This window comes from Ovis aries, chromosome 14, assembly GCF_016772045.2.
Source record: "Ovis aries strain OAR_USU_Benz2616 breed Rambouillet chromosome 14, ARS-UI_Ramb_v3.0, whole genome shotgun sequence".
Classification (NCBI taxonomy): Eukaryota; Metazoa; Chordata; class Mammalia; order Artiodactyla; family Bovidae; genus Ovis; species Ovis aries.
Genome location: NC_056067.1, coordinates 47,819,409 through 47,838,985, shown reverse-complemented (window position 1 = coordinate 47,838,985; position 19,577 = coordinate 47,819,409). Strand labels below are relative to the sequence as shown.

At 60.6% G+C, this 19,577-nt stretch overlaps 1 protein-coding gene across 4 annotated transcripts in view; it reads right to left on the bottom strand.

The window, feature by feature from the left end:
* Window positions 1-19,577, bottom strand: part of ACTN4 (actinin alpha 4) — a 72,459-nt gene that overhangs the window by 10,045 nt on the left and 42,837 nt on the right. For 2 of the 4 annotated variants that reach the window (XM_027978247.2, XM_027978249.2), the window contains exons 2-11: window positions 18,557-18,671; window positions 18,250-18,369; window positions 14,733-14,819; window positions 13,740-13,827; window positions 11,766-11,844; window positions 10,479-10,560; window positions 9,671-9,756; window positions 5,186-5,278; window positions 3,343-3,573; window positions 2,643-2,790 (exon numbers count right to left, since the gene is read on the bottom strand). In XM_027978247.2, coding sequence (XP_027834048.1) covers window positions 2,643-2,790; window positions 3,343-3,573; window positions 5,186-5,278; window positions 9,671-9,756; window positions 10,479-10,560; window positions 11,766-11,844; window positions 13,740-13,827; window positions 14,733-14,819; window positions 18,250-18,369; window positions 18,557-18,671 — 1,129 coding nt within the window. Of the gene's footprint in view, window positions 1-2,642; window positions 2,791-3,342; window positions 3,574-5,185; window positions 5,279-8,621; window positions 8,708-9,670; window positions 9,757-10,478; window positions 10,561-11,765; window positions 11,845-13,739; window positions 13,828-14,732; window positions 14,820-18,249; window positions 18,370-18,556; window positions 18,672-19,577 lie in introns of all 4 variants that reach the window. The other 2 variants (XM_027978248.2, XM_042230937.1) reach the window with 1 other exon arrangement.

The window sequence follows — 19,577 nt, the reverse complement described above, 5'->3', positions numbered from 1 at the left end:
GGCAGGGGGCAGCTCGGCCTGGGAGCCTGACTCCACGGGGCCGTGCTGCCCCGGCCCCGGGGCAGTGGGCCCAACCACAAAGGCAAGCTTGCAATTCCCTTCTCCAGATCGCTTTCTCCCAAGGGTGGGAACCAGAAATAGCAGGTTACCACTTCTCTGCCTCAGCAGAGCTGCCGCAAGGGAGCTGCCAGGGGGAAGAAGGGGGAGGAGGGGGCCACGGCCAGGGCTGCCTGGGACCCGGGCCAAGGGGCAGCCAGGCCAAGGGAGGAGGGGGAGGGGGGCGCTTTCTCCCCAGACAATCTGAGACCCTGTGAGGAGCCTCCACGTGGAGGCTCACATACTCCTACAGGCTGCAGGGGATGGTGAGGGGGTTATAGGGTGGCAGCAGCTCACTCTGCCCTCTGCCCCCGCTGCACACACAGGTAAGGAGCCTGCTCCACCCGATCCCAGGGGTACAGCGGGGTCGGGGGCCGGTCTGTCCTGTGGAGCGTAATTGGTGGCTCAGAGGACAGAGGCTTCAGGTCTCGGGAGTGAGAATGGACAGGCCTGCCCAGTGGCTCCGACGCAAGGGGGAGGGCTGGATGCCAGAGTGCCTGAGGGGAGGCGGGGCCGAGGCATGAGGAGGCTGATGGAGCAGCTGGGCCCTGGCTGAAGCTTGGACCCACTTCTAAACGCCTTCAGGTGAAGGCCGGCCAGGTTCCCAGGGAAGCAGCTCTGAGGGCCCATCACCCCTTCTCCCCTCGGCCTCAGGAGACCCTCTTCCAGGCCTCTTGGAGCCCCAGGAGAGAGGCTGAAGGGCTGACGAGAGGCCCCCAGGAGGCAAATCCACAGGGATGATCCTCAGAGACCAAGGAAGGATGATGGAGAGAGATAATGATAGGAGATGGTTCATCCAAGCGGGGTACACGGGCGCTCTAAATCCTACTTAAGTGACAAGAGACCTCTGACAAGAGAAATGGCAAAACTGGTTGGTCTCTGAGCTCCCTGGGCAGGAACCTTTCCCTACTTGGGAAACTGCTGAGCACAGCGAAGAGGCTCGAGAGATGTTTGTTGAATGAATGAAGGAAGAGCCAACAGATGAACTACATGCCAACTCCCCTTCCCTCAGGTCTGAGGGGCAGAACCCACGAGTGTGGCCTCTGCGAGGCAGAGGGAGGCACCTGCTTCCCAGCACAGGCTTCGTGGTCCTCGCCTGGCCTTCTGGCTCCCCCTGCTCCACATCCCTCCCCTGGCACAGGAGGGCCAGGATCCTCAGGAGCTCCTATGAGGAGGGCATTTGCTGGGCAGCGGCCAGGGACATGGGTGACACGGGCCCCAGTCAGCATAGCCTGCAGAGCCTCATGTCCACATGCCGGCAGAGGTGGGCAGGCTCCATGTGGGCGCCTCTGGGTGGGTCTTAGCAACTGGCCAGGGTTGGGGCCGCCTGCCAAAGGGCTTCCCAGGTGGTGCTACTATTAAAGAACCTGCTGGTCAATGTGGGAAATTACTGAAGACCCAGGTTAGATGCCTGGGTTGGGAAGATCCCCTGGAGGAGGGTATGACAACCCACTCCAGTATTCCTGCCTGGAGAATCCCATGGACAGAGGAGCCTGGTGGGCTGCAGCCCAAGGGGTTGCAAAGAGTTGGAGCAACTGAGCATGCAAGCATGCTCACCAAATGGCTGGGTGGGTGGGGGCTGGAGGAAGAACCACCCTGCAAGGAGCCATGAAACCAGCGGCAGAGTGGCGGCAGGAGGGCAAGGGAGAGCGGGAAGGAGGCAGGCAGAGTGGGAGGATGGGAGCCCCATGGAAGGCCCTCCGCATTCCCAGGCATTGGCTGTTTCCTGAAGGCTCTCAGGCCCTTGGGATCTGGGATCTCAGCCTGGGGTGGGTCCCAGCTGAGGGCCAGGACGTGATGGAATCCCACAGCCCGAGCCAAGAGGACAGGCAGCTGTGGAGCTGCCGAGAAACCGGAGTCACCACAGCCCTTCTGGAAGAAGGGGTCCCACAGGAGGCAACCCCGCCTGGGGAGGCACTGGATGGGGCGGAGTTGAGAAAGAGCTCCTATGGGGGTCACACCGAAGGCTGGTTAGTGAGCGGCACCTGCAGGTCGGGCAGCAGGGCCAGGAGGCGGCTCTGTGCCCTGGTCTAACCGTGCTCGGGATCCCAGGCTGGCCAGGACAGGCTCTTCAGCGCGAGGTCCACGGTCTCAAAAGGGTGAGGGGGACGGAAGGCAGGCTATGTGAACCCAAGCTGCCAGAGCGCGGCGAGCCTGCCCCTGGCCCCACTGGCCTGAAGGGGTGCCATCCTCAGGGTAGACAGGCCGGCCTGGGGGTCACATCCCTAAACAGCCAGCCCAGGGCTGCATTCTCAGATGACCGGCCGCCAGTGACCTAGGAAGGCGCCCACCCATGAGTGATCTCCAGGACAGAGCAGACTGGGGAGACCTGGCCCCAAGCTGTTCCTTGCTGCCCAGGGCTGGATGCGCCCAAAGCGTCATTTGTGACACGTGTGTTCTCAGGCAGCAAAACAGGGAGCCTAAGAAACAGACAAACCCCACACAGGCAGTGGGGGCTCTGTGTGTGTGAGTGTCTGTGTGCATGTGTGAGCACATGCGTGTGTCTGAGAGCCAGGAAAGGAGGAGGGGAGCAGGGAGGGCTGTACCATCGGTCCAGGCCTCGTGGATGGAGGCCTTCTGCCGGAACTTCTCCGCCAGGTGGTCGAGCCGCTCCAGCCGGCGGATCTCGTTCAGCAGCCATTCCTCGTAGCCCTTCTCGGCCTGCTCCAGGTGCTGCCAGCCGCTGTTGATGTCCTGTGGGGGCAGGAGAGGGCGGGGCTGCATGGGGGCTGGGCCACCCAGCGGGGCAGTGCCTCCCAGAAGGCAGAGAAGCAGGCCGGGGTCTCACGTCGCCCTGCTCTGCTGTGCCTGCACAGGGCCCCGCACGAGGCAGGTGCGGCCCACACCTTCCGATTAAACGAATGAGTGACAAGGAACGGGTGAATGCCCCCATGGTGCTATGGGAGTCAGAAGCCGACTGTGCAGTGACCAGCACCCTCTCCTGGGAAGGGATCTCAAGCACTTGGAGGTCTGGGAGTCCCAGCCAAAGGAGGGTCCAGACTCAAATGATTCCAAACTATGGCGTGGTCCTGGGATGAGAGTAAAACTCCAGGGAGTGATGTGGGGAAATGAAACACAGTGAAGTGTCAAGTGCATGCCCCACGGCACCTTGCACCCGGATCTGTGCATTCTAGTTCAGAAAGACTGTGCAGGCCAGACACTACGCCTGGGGGTGGCCTGGAGCTGCCCCTCCACCCCTCACGGGGCCTCGGTGGCTCCGTAGGCCTCCTGGGCCCTGGCACTCACCGACACCATCTTGCCCTCGGAGGGCATGAAGGCAGGCCGGTTGCTGAGGCGCAGCTTGGTCTGCAGCGTGTTGAAGTTGATCTCCAGCTGGCACTTCTCCTGCACCTTGGGTGGCTTGTGGACCCGCCGGTAGTCGCGGAAGTCCTCCAGCTTCTGCTGCATTTCCTGAATGGTCTTCTGGGGCACGCGGTCCTCCAGCCAGGGGATGGTGCGCCGGATCCACTCCAGGAGCTGTGGGCCCACGGAAAGCTAGGGCGACCTTGGCAGGGGGCCCGCCGACAGCTGACAGGGCTGCCTCCAGCGCGTGGGCACATGGGACCTGGATCTTCAAGGACCCCATCTTGGGGGATCACCCCTGCTGCCCAGCCTGACTTCTCCATGATTCCCTATGGGGGTCCCATGGCCAGGGACTCTGGGGGTATCACTCCTGCCGGAACCACAGTGCTGCTCTCTGGCTACTTTCTGCTTCTGCCTTTGCTCTTGGTCTCCCTCCCTCCTCTAAGCAGGACGGCCTCAATGCAGACACCCCTGTGGGGGCACCTCCCCCATCAGGCCTGCACAAGAATCCACTGTCGCCATACGCAACACTGAGAACCTCGCTGCGCCCCGTTCACCAACTGTAAGCGCCCCAAGGCAGGGCTGGCCACACGCCTGGCTCACTCGGGTGGCCGGTGCCAGACACAGGGCCTGGGCACAGAAAACTAGACAGCACAATTGAAAAAAGGAAGTGACCTGTACTTCTATGAGCCACTCGTGTCTTTGATGGAGTGAGGACCAGGTACAAACGAGCAAACAAACTGGACATTCCAGAACAATCCCAGGAGAGTACGATTAGTTACCGTGCAGGTAGATATGCCTGGGGAAGGGGGTCCCAAATGCCAGCCTCAGGCAGGACAAGAAAACCGAGGCCCAAGGTCTCCACGGTGTTCACTTCTGGGTGCCTGGTGCTGCCTGCCCTCTGTTGGGCAAGGCTGGGACTCTAGGTCACAGCCCCTTAACCTTTCCTTGGTGTTGGCAGTGATGGTGGTACCAGATGGTAGCTTTCTCTTGTTTAAAGTATCCTTAACTTTGCAAAAGAAAAAGTTGGCCGCTATAGGTGGGCTGGAAATATTTCCCAAATTTTCCTGGTCTGTGAAATCTCAGAGTCTAGGGAACACTGATCCAGAAGAGCAGTCAAATGGCTCCTCCTGGGCAGCACAGATGCCAAGAAGGTAACAGGAGTTCCCTCCTCACAGGGGACCTGCCGTGACAGCCATCCTATCTGTCGCTGTATCGGATCTTGGGTGTCTCTCCATCCTACCAAATCAGGCTTCTGTGTGCGGGACACAGGGACAGGAATTTTTGCATAGGGGTGGGAACTTTTTAAAAAGCTCCTTTAGTTTTTTTTTTTTAAATAAAGGGACTTCCCTGGTGATCCACTGGTTAAGACTCTGTGCTTCCACTCTAGGGGGTGTGGGTTTGATCCCTGGGTCAGGGAATTAAGATGTTTTTTTGCATGGCATGCCCAACAGATTTTTAAAAAATAAAATAAAAAGCTCCCTAGCTTATTCTAATGCAGCGGGAAAAACTGTCCCTAGGTATCTCTGCAGGAAGCCAGGCTCGAGGTGCCAGGAGCCAGTGAGCACGGTGGCACATCACTCTGACCCTCAGTCCTGTGAGCCCACGAGCACTGGTGTGGCCAAACCCTGCTCTGTAACCCTCTGACCTTCTCCAGGTCTCGCTGCCATCCTTGCTCTCTCCTCTGCAGGTGTCACATGGCCGTGGGCCAAGGGTAATGAGAGGGGACCGATCCTTCAGCTCTGGCGGGGCCACCGGGGGAGGGCAGGGGCGAGGGGTCACTCACGTCGCTGGCCAGCCTCTCATAATCTTCCATCAGGTGCTCATTCTCCTGGTTGACGGCCAGCACCTTGCAGATCCGGTTGGCAGCGGTCTCAGCCTGGGTCGGGGGACAGGGTTGGGGGAGAAAGCGCACACAGTCAGGGCTGCCTGGGGGCTGCTGACCCTCCCTCCTGACAGGCAGGTGCCCTGAAAGCTGGCACGTCCGTGGCCCACACAGAAGGCCCTGAGGCGGGGAGGTGAGGAAGCAAAGAGCCAGCAAGAGGGTGCCCTGAATGGCTGAGTCCTGATAGGCCTTGCTGGGGTCCTTGAAGCTGACCGCTAAGGCCCCTGCTCAGGGAGCCGGGCTTGTGTGCTCTCTCAGCTTGGACCCTGGAAGTGTTGAAGTGGAGTGGGGAGTCCCCTAATGTGGGGGAAATGGACTCAGAGGCCCACAGAGAGGAGGCCTGGGTGAGGCTGAGTAGGGTCCTCCACGCAGCTGAGCCCTGGAAGGACCCACCCCTTGGCTGGGAAGGGAGGCTGCACCAGGGAGCCATGGGGCGTGGGCAGAGGAGGGGGTGCCAGTGTCCCCCAGAGCAGGCTGGTGGTCGGTGCATGGGCAGAGCACGCCTGGCCCCTTTCCTATTCTCCCCCCTCGGAGAAGGCTGCCGCTGGCTGGGTGGGCAGAGGTCCCGATCCACAGGGTGGAGGGGAGCGGTGCCAACAATGACTAGTCTCTGCCCCGAACTACAGGGTGGGGTCCTGCTGGGGGTGGGGGGGCGGAATGCAAGGACAGGAGGAGGAGGGTGAGGGATGGCACACAGAGACCAGGTACCTTTCAGGAAGCACAGAAAGCCTCCAAGAAGAAGAGTTGAAAACGGCAACAGAACAGGAACAGAAATAGTGAGGAGGGTCTACAGAGCGGTGGGGAAGGAAAACAGAGAGGCTTGGGGATGGCTCCAGCCCCGCTGACGCCCGCCTCTCTCCTCCACACACAGGTGGGGAGGGGAGTGGAGGGCCAGCTGCGCTGGTGTGTACACACACGCACACACACAGGTACACACACCTGCTGCAGAACACTCGCCAATGAGCCCCAGAGGGGAGGCTCGCGAAGACCTTGGCCAGTGAACGCCCAGCCCCGAGCAAGCACAGGAAGTAAGAGCCCAGGGAAGTCCTGACCCCCCGCCTGAGAGACAACCAGACCGGCACCCCAAGGTCAGCTCCACCCTGCCGGGCAGGCCCCGCGAAGGTGCGGGCTGATGGGCAGGAGTGTTTTGTTTCGAGGCTGAATTCCTGGCAGCCGGCTCGAGGCTTGGCGTGTTTGAGGGACTCGGAGCTGATGAATGAATGAGCGAGCAAAGGACAAGGAGCAGACGCTTTCGTGAGTAGAAATAAACCATTAGGAGAGGACGGGCATACGTGGGGCGAGGACTAGCGCTGTCCTGCATTCATGAAATGAAACAAAACCCAGAGAGCACTCTTTTAAGAGGCCTGAAGGAGCCTCTGGGGAAAAGACGGTGGCAATAACACAAGCATTACAGGGCTCTCCTGAGAAGTAAACACAGGCTGGGGGAAGCTGGAGAGGCCTGTATTCTGCATGTCCCTGGTGAGGCTGGCCTTTATTTCCTCCCTCACGAGAGAGGCCCAGCTCCCTCAAAAACTGCCAGATGTTGGGGCTTCCCTGGAGTCCAGTGGTTAGGACTCCCTGCTTCCACTGGAGGGGGCGCTGGTCTGGGAACCAAGATCCCAAACCCCGAGGCGTAAAAAACACCAAAAAACCTCCCAAATGCTCTGACCTGGGCTTTCTGGCAGGCATCCCCTCCCACAGATGCCTCCAGGCCTCTGGTCCCCCACCCTGGAGTCCTGCTCTAAGTACCAGAGGGCAGTTTGGGCAGAGAGAAGACACTCCCTTCAGGGCAGTGTGGTGGCAGCGAGGGTGGAGGCCCACAGCGAACGCGCTGTTAGTCGGGGTTTGTGGCCAGGAATCTTCCACCCAACCTCGTTTTCCCTCCAGGGTGAGAGGTCCCCTCCACTCTCCCTGCCTGTGCCAAAGGCACCCCCCCCCCACCGCCTCCCCACTGCCGGGAGAACACGTCAAACACACACTCCAGCCACATGCTGGGGAGGCTGCTCCCAGTGCCAGGCCATGTGCGGGGCGCCCACGGGGCCGGACGCTCTCCTGAGCCCTTCGCCTGCTCGTTTAATCCTCAGACGATCGTGAGGAGGGCGCTGGTCTGCTCCCCATTTCACGTGTGAGAGAAGGGAGGTGAGGGTCTTCTCCGAGGTCACACTGCTGAGCGATGACAGAGCAGGGACCCCTGGCAGACTGCCCTCAGGAAGGCCTTGCTGGACCTGGGGCTCTGAGGCAGGTGGCAGCCAAAGTCTGCATCCTATGATTTGTGTCCCCCTCTTGCAAGTGGGGATAACGGGGCCTGCCCACTCCTGGCGTGGGCATGGGCCGCCGACAGCCCGTGCACATGGAGCGTTTGGAGGAGGTCCCAGCATGCGGCTGTGGGCGGGCTACGCTGCTTCAGCTGTGTCCAACTCTGTGCGACCCCATGGACTGTAGCCCGCCAGGCTCCTCCGTCCACGGGATTCTCTAGGCAAGAATGCTGGAGTGGCTTGCCGTGTCCTCCTCTTCTCAACCCAGGGAGTGAACCCATGCCTCTTACGTCTCCTGCACTGACAGGCGGTTCTTTACCACTAGCATCACCTGGGAAGCACGCAATTAGTGCTCAATAAATAGCTCATTTCTTGGTCTTCTCTCTGCCCAACTGCTAAGCGGGACACAGAATCAAGTTGCTAGGAATACACTGCAGGCCAAAACCAGGCACCCAGGAGGCAGGAGGAGGGGACAGAGGTGTCCAGGCCTCCAGGCAGCAGGGGCAGCTCCGGTGAGAGGTCGGCCGGGCTCGGGGAGGGCCACCCCGGGGAATAGACACCGTGACTCCGTGCTTGTGGTGCTGGGGCTGTGGGGGCAGGGGCCCGGCGACCTGGGCCCCTGGAATCAGAGACGGGCCTGTCCTGGGGCGTTTGTTGGGGGACGGAGCTGCAGGGCAGGGCAGGAGAGCCAGCGTTCCCAGTGGGGACACGGCCAGTGCGGCATGGATCAGGGAAAGAGGGGGACAACTGAGAGCCGGCGCACAGGCCCCAGCTGTGCCCCGCTGTCTGAGGTGATACTGGGACTCGACTGCCTTGTCTAGAGCAACCGGGACCAGCCGCCACTTCACAGGGTGGGCTATATCCATGGAGGGACTCGTGGGACTGTCTGTGGTGTCTCAGCCCTGGACCAGCGCTGGCTGGGCGGTGGCCATGGAGGCTCAGGGTCACAAGAACCTTCCAGGCTGGGTCAGTCCTCAGGCCGCAGCCCAGACACTGGGATGGCGGGATGGTGGTGGGGGCGGGGGGTTGGCGAGGGTGAGTCTCCGGCCACAGCAGTGAAGGTGCTCCCGCCCCCAGCTCACCTTTTGAGCCCCTGAGAAAGCGTGGTAGAAGCAGGACACGTAAGTCATGATGGCTTTCTCATCTGGCCTCAGAGTGCCTACAATATCTGCGCAGAGAGAGAGAGAGAGAGAGAGGCAGGAGACAGTGAAAGATGCAGGAAGGGCAGCCGAGGCCGGGCCCGAGGCTCATGCGGGAAGGATAGCGCTGGCTCTGGACTGGAAGCCAGACCCCGGCTCCAGCCTGCGTGGGCACGTCTTGCCGAAGTTTTGCAGAGGGAAAGGGGGGACATCCGAAAGGGACAGATTCCTTTCCTAACCAGGCCCGGGTTTGGGACACACTAGCCAGGAAGCCTTGGTTGGGGCTGGGGGGATCTGGCTTGCATTATTTGATCTTTCTGAAAACATACGCAGGACCCATGTCCTGTGTGACCACCTACCACCTGAGCACAAACCCCTAATCATCTCCTGGGGTCTCAGAATGAAACCCTAACTCCAGGACTCAGTGTCTCCCCTGGAAGGTCTCTGTCACCTTCTCCAACCTCAGCTTCCTCTCCTCCCCAGCCATTCCTTGGATAAGCCCCCCACTGATGCCTCCAGGGCCTCTGCACTTGCCCCCCCCCTCTATCTGGAACACTGTCCACAGCTCCGCGCCCAGCAGCACCTGCTCATCACCCTCTCCCCGCCAGCGGCCCCAGGTGAGGCACCGGGCCGTCTGTGCTCTCTCCTACTCCTCTCATGTACGTTACTTTCTCTGTGGGCCTGCTCGTTGTCTGTCTTGCCCACTAGAATGTTAGCTCCATGAAGGCAGGGGCCCTGCCTGGCTCGGTCACTGGCTGTGTGTATTCTCAGTGCTGGCACTGAAGTGGGGGGGTGAGCTCTGAGGCGCTCGAGAGATACTACGAGCAGAGAGAGGTAAACGGGTGGTGATGCCAAGGAGCCGGGGCGGTGGCTTCCAGTCGGAGAGAGGCCACTGCCGTCTGCAAGAGAAATGAGGTGAGTGCGGGAGGAGAGAGGCAGCAGCGGCATTGGGCGGTGGCGGCGAGGTGGGCCTGCCTGGCCCTGCCCGGTACCTTCTGCGCTCCCGAAAAGGCATGGTAGAAGCTGGACACATAGGTCATTATGGCCTTCTCGTCGGGCCGGGCCGTGTTCACGATGTCTGTAAGTGAACGACAAGGGTTAAACTGCCCCAGCAGGGGTGGGGACGGGCGCTCACGGGGATGCACGGGCTCCCCAGGCCGCAGCAGGAGTCCTGGGAGAAGGGCCCTCGGAGCCGATTCCACGACCCTGGGCGACTCCAGTGGGCTTGGCCAGCCCCTCGGCCCCTCCATCCCCCATGGCCACCGGAAAGGCCAAGGCTGTGGGAAATGGGATTAAGACGAGGCCACTTCCTCTCTCTGAGAACAGCCTCAAGGGGCTGCTAGACGGTCAGCCCCAGGGGCCGCCAGAGGCCAGAGGCGGGGGTCCTGGCCGGGGCGGTGCGTGGCTGGGAAATGGAGCAAAGCCGGAAAAGGAAAACAACACTCCACTCTGTGGGCGCCAGATCCCCAGCCTGTGGCAGGCAGGAAGGTGGAGGCCTTGGTTATTCACAGGAGCCGACCCTCCCAGTGACTGAGGGGTGGGACCAGTCAGGAAGGGTTATGGCGGGGGGGCCTGGCGCCCAGGCCCCAGGGGCGGCCCTAAGAGCCGGTCCCTTCAAAGACCCCTTCCCCATCAACTCCAACCCAGGCTGCTCCAGCCTGGGCGCCCTGAGTGACGACACCATTATTCCCGGTTCAGGCAGATTCGCTCAGGTGTTCCGGCTGGCTCTGCCAGCTCCGAGGTCACCCCAAGACATGTCCATAGAACAGCATGCTGACAGAGCAAGGGGGATGTACTTACCCTCTGCATCTAGCATCTTGGGAATGTCGAGGTATTTCTCAGCCACTTCGAAGGCATTGTTCAGGTTGGTGACGGGATCGTCCTGGGGGAGGGAGGCGAGGGAAGGAGGAGAAACATGGTCAGGGGCAGGACCCACAAGCAGAGGGAACAAGGGCTGGCCCCGAAGGGAGGGATCCTGGGAGGGCTGGAACTAGAAATGCTCCTTCAGGCAGTTCTCAGCCACCTGCGCTGCTGCAGGGGGCTGGGGACAGGGCGGGGCAGACACACCTGGATAAAGGAGCGCTGCTGTAAATCTTTGGGGGGCTAACTGTGCACCTTTCCTCCAGAAAAAAACACAGGCGTGCTCTTTCCTTAGAGTTTCCAGCCACCCCTGGGTCCCAGATTAAGACCCTCTGCCCTGAAACACTGATCCAGACCTGAGAGCTCACTGGGGTGTGGGCATGGGGATGGCAAGCGGAGAGCCTCCACGTTCTAAGCTCAGCCCAGCTCACAGGATGGGAGCCCGTTTCACAATGACCCTCCCTCACGGGCCTCTCCCACTCTCCAGCTACAGCCCAATTTGATTACTTGATTAGCGGCTGTGGCCTGAGCGGGCTGAGCGCAGGCCTGGGCACCCCCGTCCCCCAATCTGGGCCCCCATCTGGGATGATGCTCTTTCTCTCCGGCCCTAGGCTGCCTCCCCCACAGGCCCTGCTCAGGAGCACCTTCCTTCTTCTGTAGCATGGGCGCCCCCGTGATGGTTCAGAATTCCTTACCCCTCCCCACTGGGCAGAGCATGAACGCTTCCAGAATCTGGAGGGTTATGGAAGGGGAGCTAGGGACCTCCCTGGTGGTCCAGTGTTAAGAATCCACCTTCCAATGCAGGGGACTTGGGTTCGATTCCTGGTCGGGGAACTAAGATTCCACATGGCAAGGGGCAACTAATCCCGTGTGCCAAAGCAACTGAGCCCCCACGCCACCACTAGAGAGGAGCCTGCCCACCACAACCAGGACCCGATAAAGTCATAAGCAATAAGTAAAAAGGAAGGGGAGCCGGAAGGATCTCCCATAACCCCTGGCAGCTGCAATGCTCAAGGAGGAAGAAGGGGACAGCTCCCAAGGGGAGCAAAGGAGGCGAGATTAGCCGCCGAGCCTGGGGTTTCCTGATGGCTGGCACAGGGGTCCCCTGGTTCAGGGCACAGAGTTCAGCTCTGGACACCAGTGACAGAAGGGCTGGGGGCAGTGGCCCAGAGTCAGGGTCAGAGTTGGGGTGTCTGTGGGCCACTGAGGGGAGCGAGAGATGCGTACCTTTCTCAGCTTGTCGTACTCGATCAGTTCTGGTCTGTGCCGGTGGATCAGGGCGTTGAAGGCAAGACCGTCCTTCCAGCTGGGGATGGAAAGGCCAAGGTTGTGAGGAGGGCCCCCATGGTCCTGAGGGGCTACGGGCTGTGAGCACACAGGAATGGCTGCCTCCCACTCAGTGAGGTGGTCTAGAGCGTGTGCCCGGCTGGCTGTGAGCCTGGCTGCTGGAGCCAGACCGTCTGGGGGAAAATCCCACCCCTTCCGCTGCCAGTGCAACCTCAGGCAAGTCCCCTAATCTCCTGCTACCTCAGTTTCTACATCTGCAAAACAAGGATAATACAGTGCCGACACTTCATCGAGCTGTTGCGAGGGATGAGTAACCGTGTGAGGCTCAGGCCGATGCCTGGCACGTGACAAGCGCTTTACGACTGCCCGCTACCGGGATAGCTGTGCCCCGCTGAGCACTGCCGTGTGTGGCCCCACTGAGCCGGACAGGCCTGCGCTGTGGGCCCTCTGCACCTTGGCTGACCTGACCGGTGTGCTGGCTAAATGCCAGGATGTGGCTTGGCGTGAGGGGCTCTGTTCAGAAGGAAGTGACAGCTGGTCACAGGCCAGACTGGTCACATTTCCCTCCCCGAAAACCTCTAAGGCAGGGGTCCCCAACTTCTGGGTTTGTACACAGGTACCTTATGTCAGGTCAGCGGCAGCATCAGATTAGAAATAAAGTTCACAGTAAATAGAATGGGCTTGAATCATCCCAAAACTATGCCCCCCTCCCACCCTGAGAGAGAGGGATGGTCCGTGGAAAAACTGTCTTCCATGAAACCAGCTCCTGGTGCCAAAGAGGTTGGGGGCCGCTGCTCTAAGGGCTGGCTCTTCCGGAGGTCAAGCTTAATGGCGTCTCAGACAGACCCCTCTCTGACCACGGCACGCTTGCTGGTTACCTTATGACACCTTATCCTATTTTGTTGTCTTTCTTCGGCCCTTCTCACTACCTGGAATTAGGCTGGTTCCTTCACACCTTTGTGAACTACACCTTTGTGAACAACTAGTCCCCTGGCTGAGGTGTGACCTTCCAAGGGCAGGGACTTGATTTTGGTACTATTGTATTCCCACTCTTGGCATAGAGTAGGCACTCCATAGGTACTGAGTGACTGAATACATAAATGAATGAGAAGTGCACGGAGGACCAGCTAGCTGGGAAGGAAGGAGACTCGGAGATCAAGGGAGGGACTGCAAGCTATGAATGGCTGAGCACAGTGGTCCCCAATGCCCAGTGTCAGGCCCTGGGGAGCCCGAGGACACAGCAGGACCTCTGTGGGTGCTGGAAAACCCCGTTCTTCATCCCTATGTGTGCCCTCTCCCTGGACCATCCACCTCAGAAAGACAGCAGAGGCTCAGAGGGGCGAAGTCACGGTCATGTCAGATCTGATCTCAAGGCCACCCCCAAAGCCTGCACGCCTAATCCCCAGGCCGTGCCATACTCCCAGATCTCCCACTGACCATGCCTGCCTTGTGGACACACTCACTTTCTGCCCTGACCCGAGGGAGAGCAGGCTTATTCTGGCCGAGTCCTGTTCCTCTAACAGACACAGGGCACATTTCCCTGGACACTAAACTCACTAGGACGGCAGGTCCCTCTTGAGAGGTCAAAACAAAGGAGAGCTTTGTTGCTGCTTCTGAGTTACCTGACTTGGGGAAGAAGTCTCTATAGGGCCTCCCAGAGGTGCCGGGCCATAAGGCCTTCAGCCCGGGATGGTGAGCTGACTGCTACCTCCCCCAAGGGATGCAGGGACCTTCCCAGGAGTTCATGGAAGCCAGTGTGTGTGGGGGGCACTCTTGAGAGCTGGCACCTCACAGACCCTGACAAAAACACAGGAAGAGGGCCAGGGTAGGGGTGGGGGTGGGGCCGGCCAGCATCTCAAGTCCTGGGAAGCAGCGTGGGGGTGATGCGGGCAAGGCCCTCCGCCAGCCGCTCACCTGATGTGGAAGTTCTGCACGTTGACGTTCTTGTACGGAGCCGTCTTTCTCTGGCACCAGAGGAGGAGCCCCTCCTTGGCAGAGGTCTCTGCAGAAGACATGAGGACGGTGAGCCCAGGCTCACAGCTAAAGGCACAGCGCCCAGTGCGGGTGGGTCACCCTTGGGGCTCAGGCATAAGGGGCAGAGAGAAGCTGGGGGAAGAGGCCCTTGGACGGGGCAGCCGCAGTGGGGGTGCCCCTTCCGGATCCTAGCTGCACCCCAGGCCCCGGAAGCAGTCACTCACGTGGGATCACCCTGGGAGTGACAGTGACAGGGCCTGAACCTGAGCCATTTCTGGCCCCAAAGCCTATGCCTGGCAGGACACACTGCCAACAAGCACCTGATGCAGGCCCCGGCTTCTGAACAAGGCCCCAAGAACAGGCTGCCCGCTCAGGGGCCGGCGCAGCCTTGAGGAAGCGGGGTGGGAGGGCCCCAGGAGGTCCCTCCGTTCCCCATGGGCAGCGCCCCGTGGACTGTCCTCAGCAGACTAGGCGTGCTATGAGGGCAGGTCCCACATGTGTCCTGGTCACTGTGCTGGCCTGTCACCAGGAGCCCCTCCACACGCTGGCCCCGTGGTTTTTCTCACCCTGTGTTGGCCTGGACCCTGGAGGCCAAGTCCGAGGGTGGGAGGTGGAGTGGAAACGTGGGTGCTGACGCCCCGGAGAACGAGGCCAGGCCTGACTCTATCGCGAGTCTGCTCCCAGACTGTCGATGGCACGGTCACGCCCACCGGACAAGGGTGGTGTGAGGGTCCACTGAGAGGGCGTGGCCGCACCTCCACCCAGCACTCCTGGGCAGGGCCAGGCCCTGGGAGTCACGTCCAGACTCAGGAAAGAGCCTCAAGGCATGAAGACAAAACACTGGAAAGTCTAACCAAGTCCCCCAAACTTGGGTGGCACTGGGGTTGAGAGAAAAGGCTGCTCTCTGCCAGTCGGCAGGCTCTCGGCTCTCACCTTCCACAGAGATGTCCTGGATGGCGAACCTGAGGATGATGGTCCAGATCATTCCCAGGGTCATCTTCGCGTTGCCGTCCACAATCTCTGCACACAGGGAAAGGGGCAGAGGGAGAGAGGGTTGTTAGAGCCAGAGGGTGGCGCCCCAGGACCTGCCTAGAGTCCAACTCCGTCATCTGACAGAGCTGCCCAGGCCTGTCCTGCACCACCTGCGCTGAGAGAAGGTGTCCCTCAACAGGAAGCGTGGTCCCCAAAGCCTTCTGCCGCTAGGCACCTTCAGGCTTCCTTCCGCACACGTGTTCTTAGCCACACAGGCCTCCTCCTCTCCGGGTAGCTCATTCTCGTGACCCAGTGCAAAGGACTTCTCCCAGGCATTGTTGGGCCTGCGTTTCCGGCCCCGTCACCCCTGTATGGGCATGTCTCCCCACTAGCAGGCGCAGGCCACGCTAGTGTTTGTTGAGAATCTGTCCCCTTCCTTCCAACAACCAGTGCTGCCACCTCAGTCCAAGCCACTGTCATGTCCCTCAGATCTCGATGCACCGCCTCCTCCATCCCCGTGATCCACTCTCACGCAGCAGGGTGGTCACTTTAACAGGTGCATCGGATTTGTGTCTAGCGCCTGCTTCAGGCTCCACCATGCCTGAAACAAACCGTGTGCTGGAGGCGCGCTCACAAGCCCTGCTCTGCGTGACCCGGCCGCTCCCTCCCCAGCACCCTCTAAGCTCCACCCTCTTGGCGAGTCAGCGTTTGCTTGCTTTAAGGATCTCACCCACAAAGTGCACCCTTTGCCTCCTTCCTCAGAAGGCTGGTGGTCCTTCCCAGCCTGTTCTATATCTCTGCTTCTACGTCACCTCCCGGCTTCCCTGACTTCCCCGGCACCCTGCTCTTGCCCTCACATGCACACACTGGCTGGTTTGTCTGCCTTCCCCCCCTGGTATGGTGGTAAAGGATCTGCCTGACAAGCAGAAGGCATGGGTTCGATCCCTGGGTTGGGAAGATCCCCTGGAGAAGGAAATGACAACCCACTCCAGGATTCTTGCCTGGGAAATTCCATGGATAGAGGAGCCTGGCGGGCTACTGCCCTTGGGGTCACAAAAGAGTCGGACATGACTGAGTGACTCAGTGGCAGCAGCAGCTGCCTATTCCTCGTCTGCGTTGTCATCAGTCCTGCACCCCCAGCACCTGGCCCAGCGAGAGACAGAGAGAAAGAGAGAGACAGAGAGAGAGAGAGAGCCGTGGAGCCGTGGGCGGCGGGGAGCAGGGGCACAAGGGCCAGCTGCCGAGCTCACGCCTCCTCTGCTCACCAAAAACCACTCTCCCAGACTCCTGGGGGAGAGAGAAGGGTCTGGACCACACGTTCCCCAGCTGCAGCAACTTGGAGGAAAACCACTTCTGTGACACCCAGGCACCCTGGGGTCTGGGGTTAGGTGGAGAAGTGCGGACGAGCAGCCGCAGACCAGAGCCCGTCAGCCTGACACGCCTGTGGCGGTGCTCTCAGGCCTGCAGCCCACCGCGCCTCTCACAGCCCAGGTGCAGGAAGGAGGCTGGGAGAATGGAGGGATGCCTCAAGAGACCGTGCTCACTGGCCTCGAGGACAGAAAACTCTAGGGGAGCTTGATTTGAGGAGGAGGGACGACGGTCCCCCAGAGGATGAGGCCCAGCCTTCCCAGAGGACACACTCACCAGGAGGGAGTGGGGTGGGGGGCTCTTTAGTCACCGGAGAGGCACCCCCCAGTGAAGCTGTGGGCTGCTGGCTGAGGGGAGCTCTCCGTTTGAGGGTTTGGGGAGAGGAAATACATGCAGCTGGCTGCCTGGAGGCAGGGGAAGGACATGGTGTCTGTCTGCACCTTTCCCAGGGCAGAGAACCCCAGGTCTGGAAACTAGGCCGAGCCTTCTCGTGGGGTGAGAGCAGGGATTTGTCCAGGAAATCCACGCTGTGTTCCTCCTGGGTGCCGGCCCCAGTGCCCGTTCCCAGCTGGTGCCCGAGCAGGCTGGTCACGGAGGGCTTAGAGAGTCCCTGTGACCAGGGGGACGGTGGCCGCTCTCATAACACACCCACCAGCTGCTCCCTGGACCTGCAGCTGTGCCTCCGCCTCCTGACCCCACTCACAAGCCCCACGAGGAAGTCATGTTCCCGCAGCTGCCGAGACGGTGCGGAGGGACAGGGAGTCGGGAGTGGGTGGGGGTCTAGATCAGGGCTCTCAGGTACCCAGATCTCAGAAGGGCTCTGGCCAGCTGCCCACAAGAGGCCCAAAGGCCATGGGTGTTGGGAGCAAAGCGGTCTGGGCGTGAACGGGGAACGGTTTTAGACTGAGTTTTTCTCCAAATGAAAACACGACTGCCATGAGTCTTCTCTCGCCCTGTCTGTGTTTACAGGCTAGCATTTGAGCAAAATAAAAAAAAAAAATCCAGCTGTGAGAAGCAGGAGGCTGGAGGGGAGCCAGGAGGAAAGATCCATGCAAGGACAGAAAATCTCAGGGCCTGATTGAATTTGGGTTTTTTTTTTTTTTAAACAAACACCAACCACCTCGACCGTGGCATGCGAGGCTTGGCACCCCTCCTTGGAGAGGACCCGGGCCAGGGCAGAGCCTTGGAACACGGGACATGCATTCCTGGCCTGGAGTCTCAGCCAGACTCTCAGAGCCCTGTCATTAACAGCAATTAGTTTTCTTTGTTTTTCTAAAAGTTGGGACAACAGGGATGTCGGGGTGTACGAAACCCTGCTCTGACTAACGAGCAAGACTGTGAGCCCAGGCTGATGGGGACCTTCTGGGCTCCATCAGGCCTCGCCTGGTCTTGAAAGGCGCCTGGGAAGCTCAAGACAAGAGCTTCAGCTGCTGGAGCGAGGGCATGCCGCTGCTCCCGCCAGGACCCAGAGACAAGGTCATGGTGCCAGCCGGGCACCCACATGGGGCCCAGAGAGATCCTGGGAGCCCCATCAAGAGGCCATAGTCTCCCAGGCCACACAGCCAGCAAGGTTTGCTCCCTGACCTCTGGACCTATACTCCCTGCCCCAGAGCCCGGACAGTGGGCCGCGAGCGTCCTCCTCTCCTCTGAGCCCCTCTTGCCCGTGGACACCAGGGGGGCCTAAGGGCAAAGGTGCTCCTGGCTCAGGGACGGCGGGTCACGTGTCAGGCCAGTACTGGGAGGGTGAGTGAGGTGTCCATGGTCCGAGCAAAGCCCTTCTTCCCCTGTGCCCCTCATGACCGGGGGAACCAGATTCCCTGGTCTTGGACTGGATTGTTCTCTGGGGGAAGGAAAGCAGGGGTGGGTTGTGAACCCAATGCCACATCGAAGGCAGACACTGTGGTCGCCACTTGGTGTATCTGGCACCCCCATCTTGACCACCAACACAACTTCTTTTTCTTTCTTTCCTGGCTGTGTGGCTTGTAGGATCTTAGTTCCCTGACCAGGGACTGAACCTGGGTCCTCGGCAGTGAGAAAATGGACTCCTAACCGCTGGGCCTCTGAGGAATTCCTCCAACGCCACTCTGCTCTGGGCCCCGTCCAGACTCACCTTCCGCCCCGATGGAGACCAGCTTGACGCCTTTGCTGGCGATGAAGTCCAGGGCCTTGTTCACGTTGTTGATTTTGTGCACTCGCATCTTGCCCCGCTCCGGCTTAGGCAGCCGCTCCCCTGAGGGCCGAACGCCATGAAAGGGAGAGAGGGGGAGGTTTAGGGCCCCCACTGCTCCCCAGAGCAGCCCGACGCCGGTGCAGCGCTGCTGCGGCTGGCAGAGGCCTTGCTCTTGCCTGGCAGCCATGCGCAGGGCAGGCGGAGTCCTAGGGGCTCCTGCAGGGCCGCTGTGGGGGGTGGGGCTCACCTGAAATGACCTCCAGGAGGAGCATGAGCTTGAGCCCGTCTCGGAAGTCCTCATCGATGTTCTCGATCTGCGTGCCCGCCTTCCGCAGGTGGGAGTTGCACCAGGCTGTGAAGGTCTGGGGAGGCAGAACAGAGGGTGGCCGGGAGGGTCAGTGTGGCTGTCGGGGCTCTTCAGCAAGAGGGCCGGGCCGCGGCCCTGACTCTGCATCAACAAGGCCATCATGCGGCCCTCGCCCGGGGTCAGGCCCAGGGCCCAACCTCTATCTACACTGGCGCCTTTCTCCACAGCGACCCAGGCAGGCTGACGGGAGGAAACTGAGGCTCAGGCTGGTTCCCAGACCACCGGCTGGTCAGCGGGATAATGGGTGGCAGAGCGTGGACTGGAACTCACGTTGGCAGCCCAAGTCCTGAACCAGAGCAGAGAACTACGGAGGATGGGGCCTGGGCGTGGCGATCAAGGTGACTGGCGCTCAGCCCCCTGCTGGCTGGGGCCTGTCGTCATCAACTCCAGCGCCAGGGAAGTGCGTCACATCAGTTAAGGTGGACGTGTCCAGACACCTTCCGGGGAGACCGGCCCACGCAGCCCCGGCAGCAGGGTCTGGGAAAAAGCCCACGCCTGTTTCCCACGGGAGTCCCCTGCCCTGTCCCCGCCAGCCTGCAGGCCCAGCGTGGACCTGGGCCAACGGCCAGGAATGCACGAGAGAGCCCGTGCTGCGCCCGGGTGCAGGCAGAGGCCGTGTGGGGGGCGAGGGGCTTCCAGGAAGACACTGGTCAAACACCATGTGTTTTGACAACTGTCACCAGAACAGCTCATTGGGAGACTCAATGCAAGGCCCCTCGCAGACAAAGAAGCCATCTAATTAACACACCACTAGGCGGGTGCAAGCAAGGGTTCCCTTAAAATGCGATGATCCTTCCAAACCGGAAGAAAGGGGGAGGGTTGCAGGCGGCTAGGGTATCCCACCCACCTCCCACCAACAGGAAGGAGAGCTCCACTGCCACCGCCCCGGAGAGACAGAAAC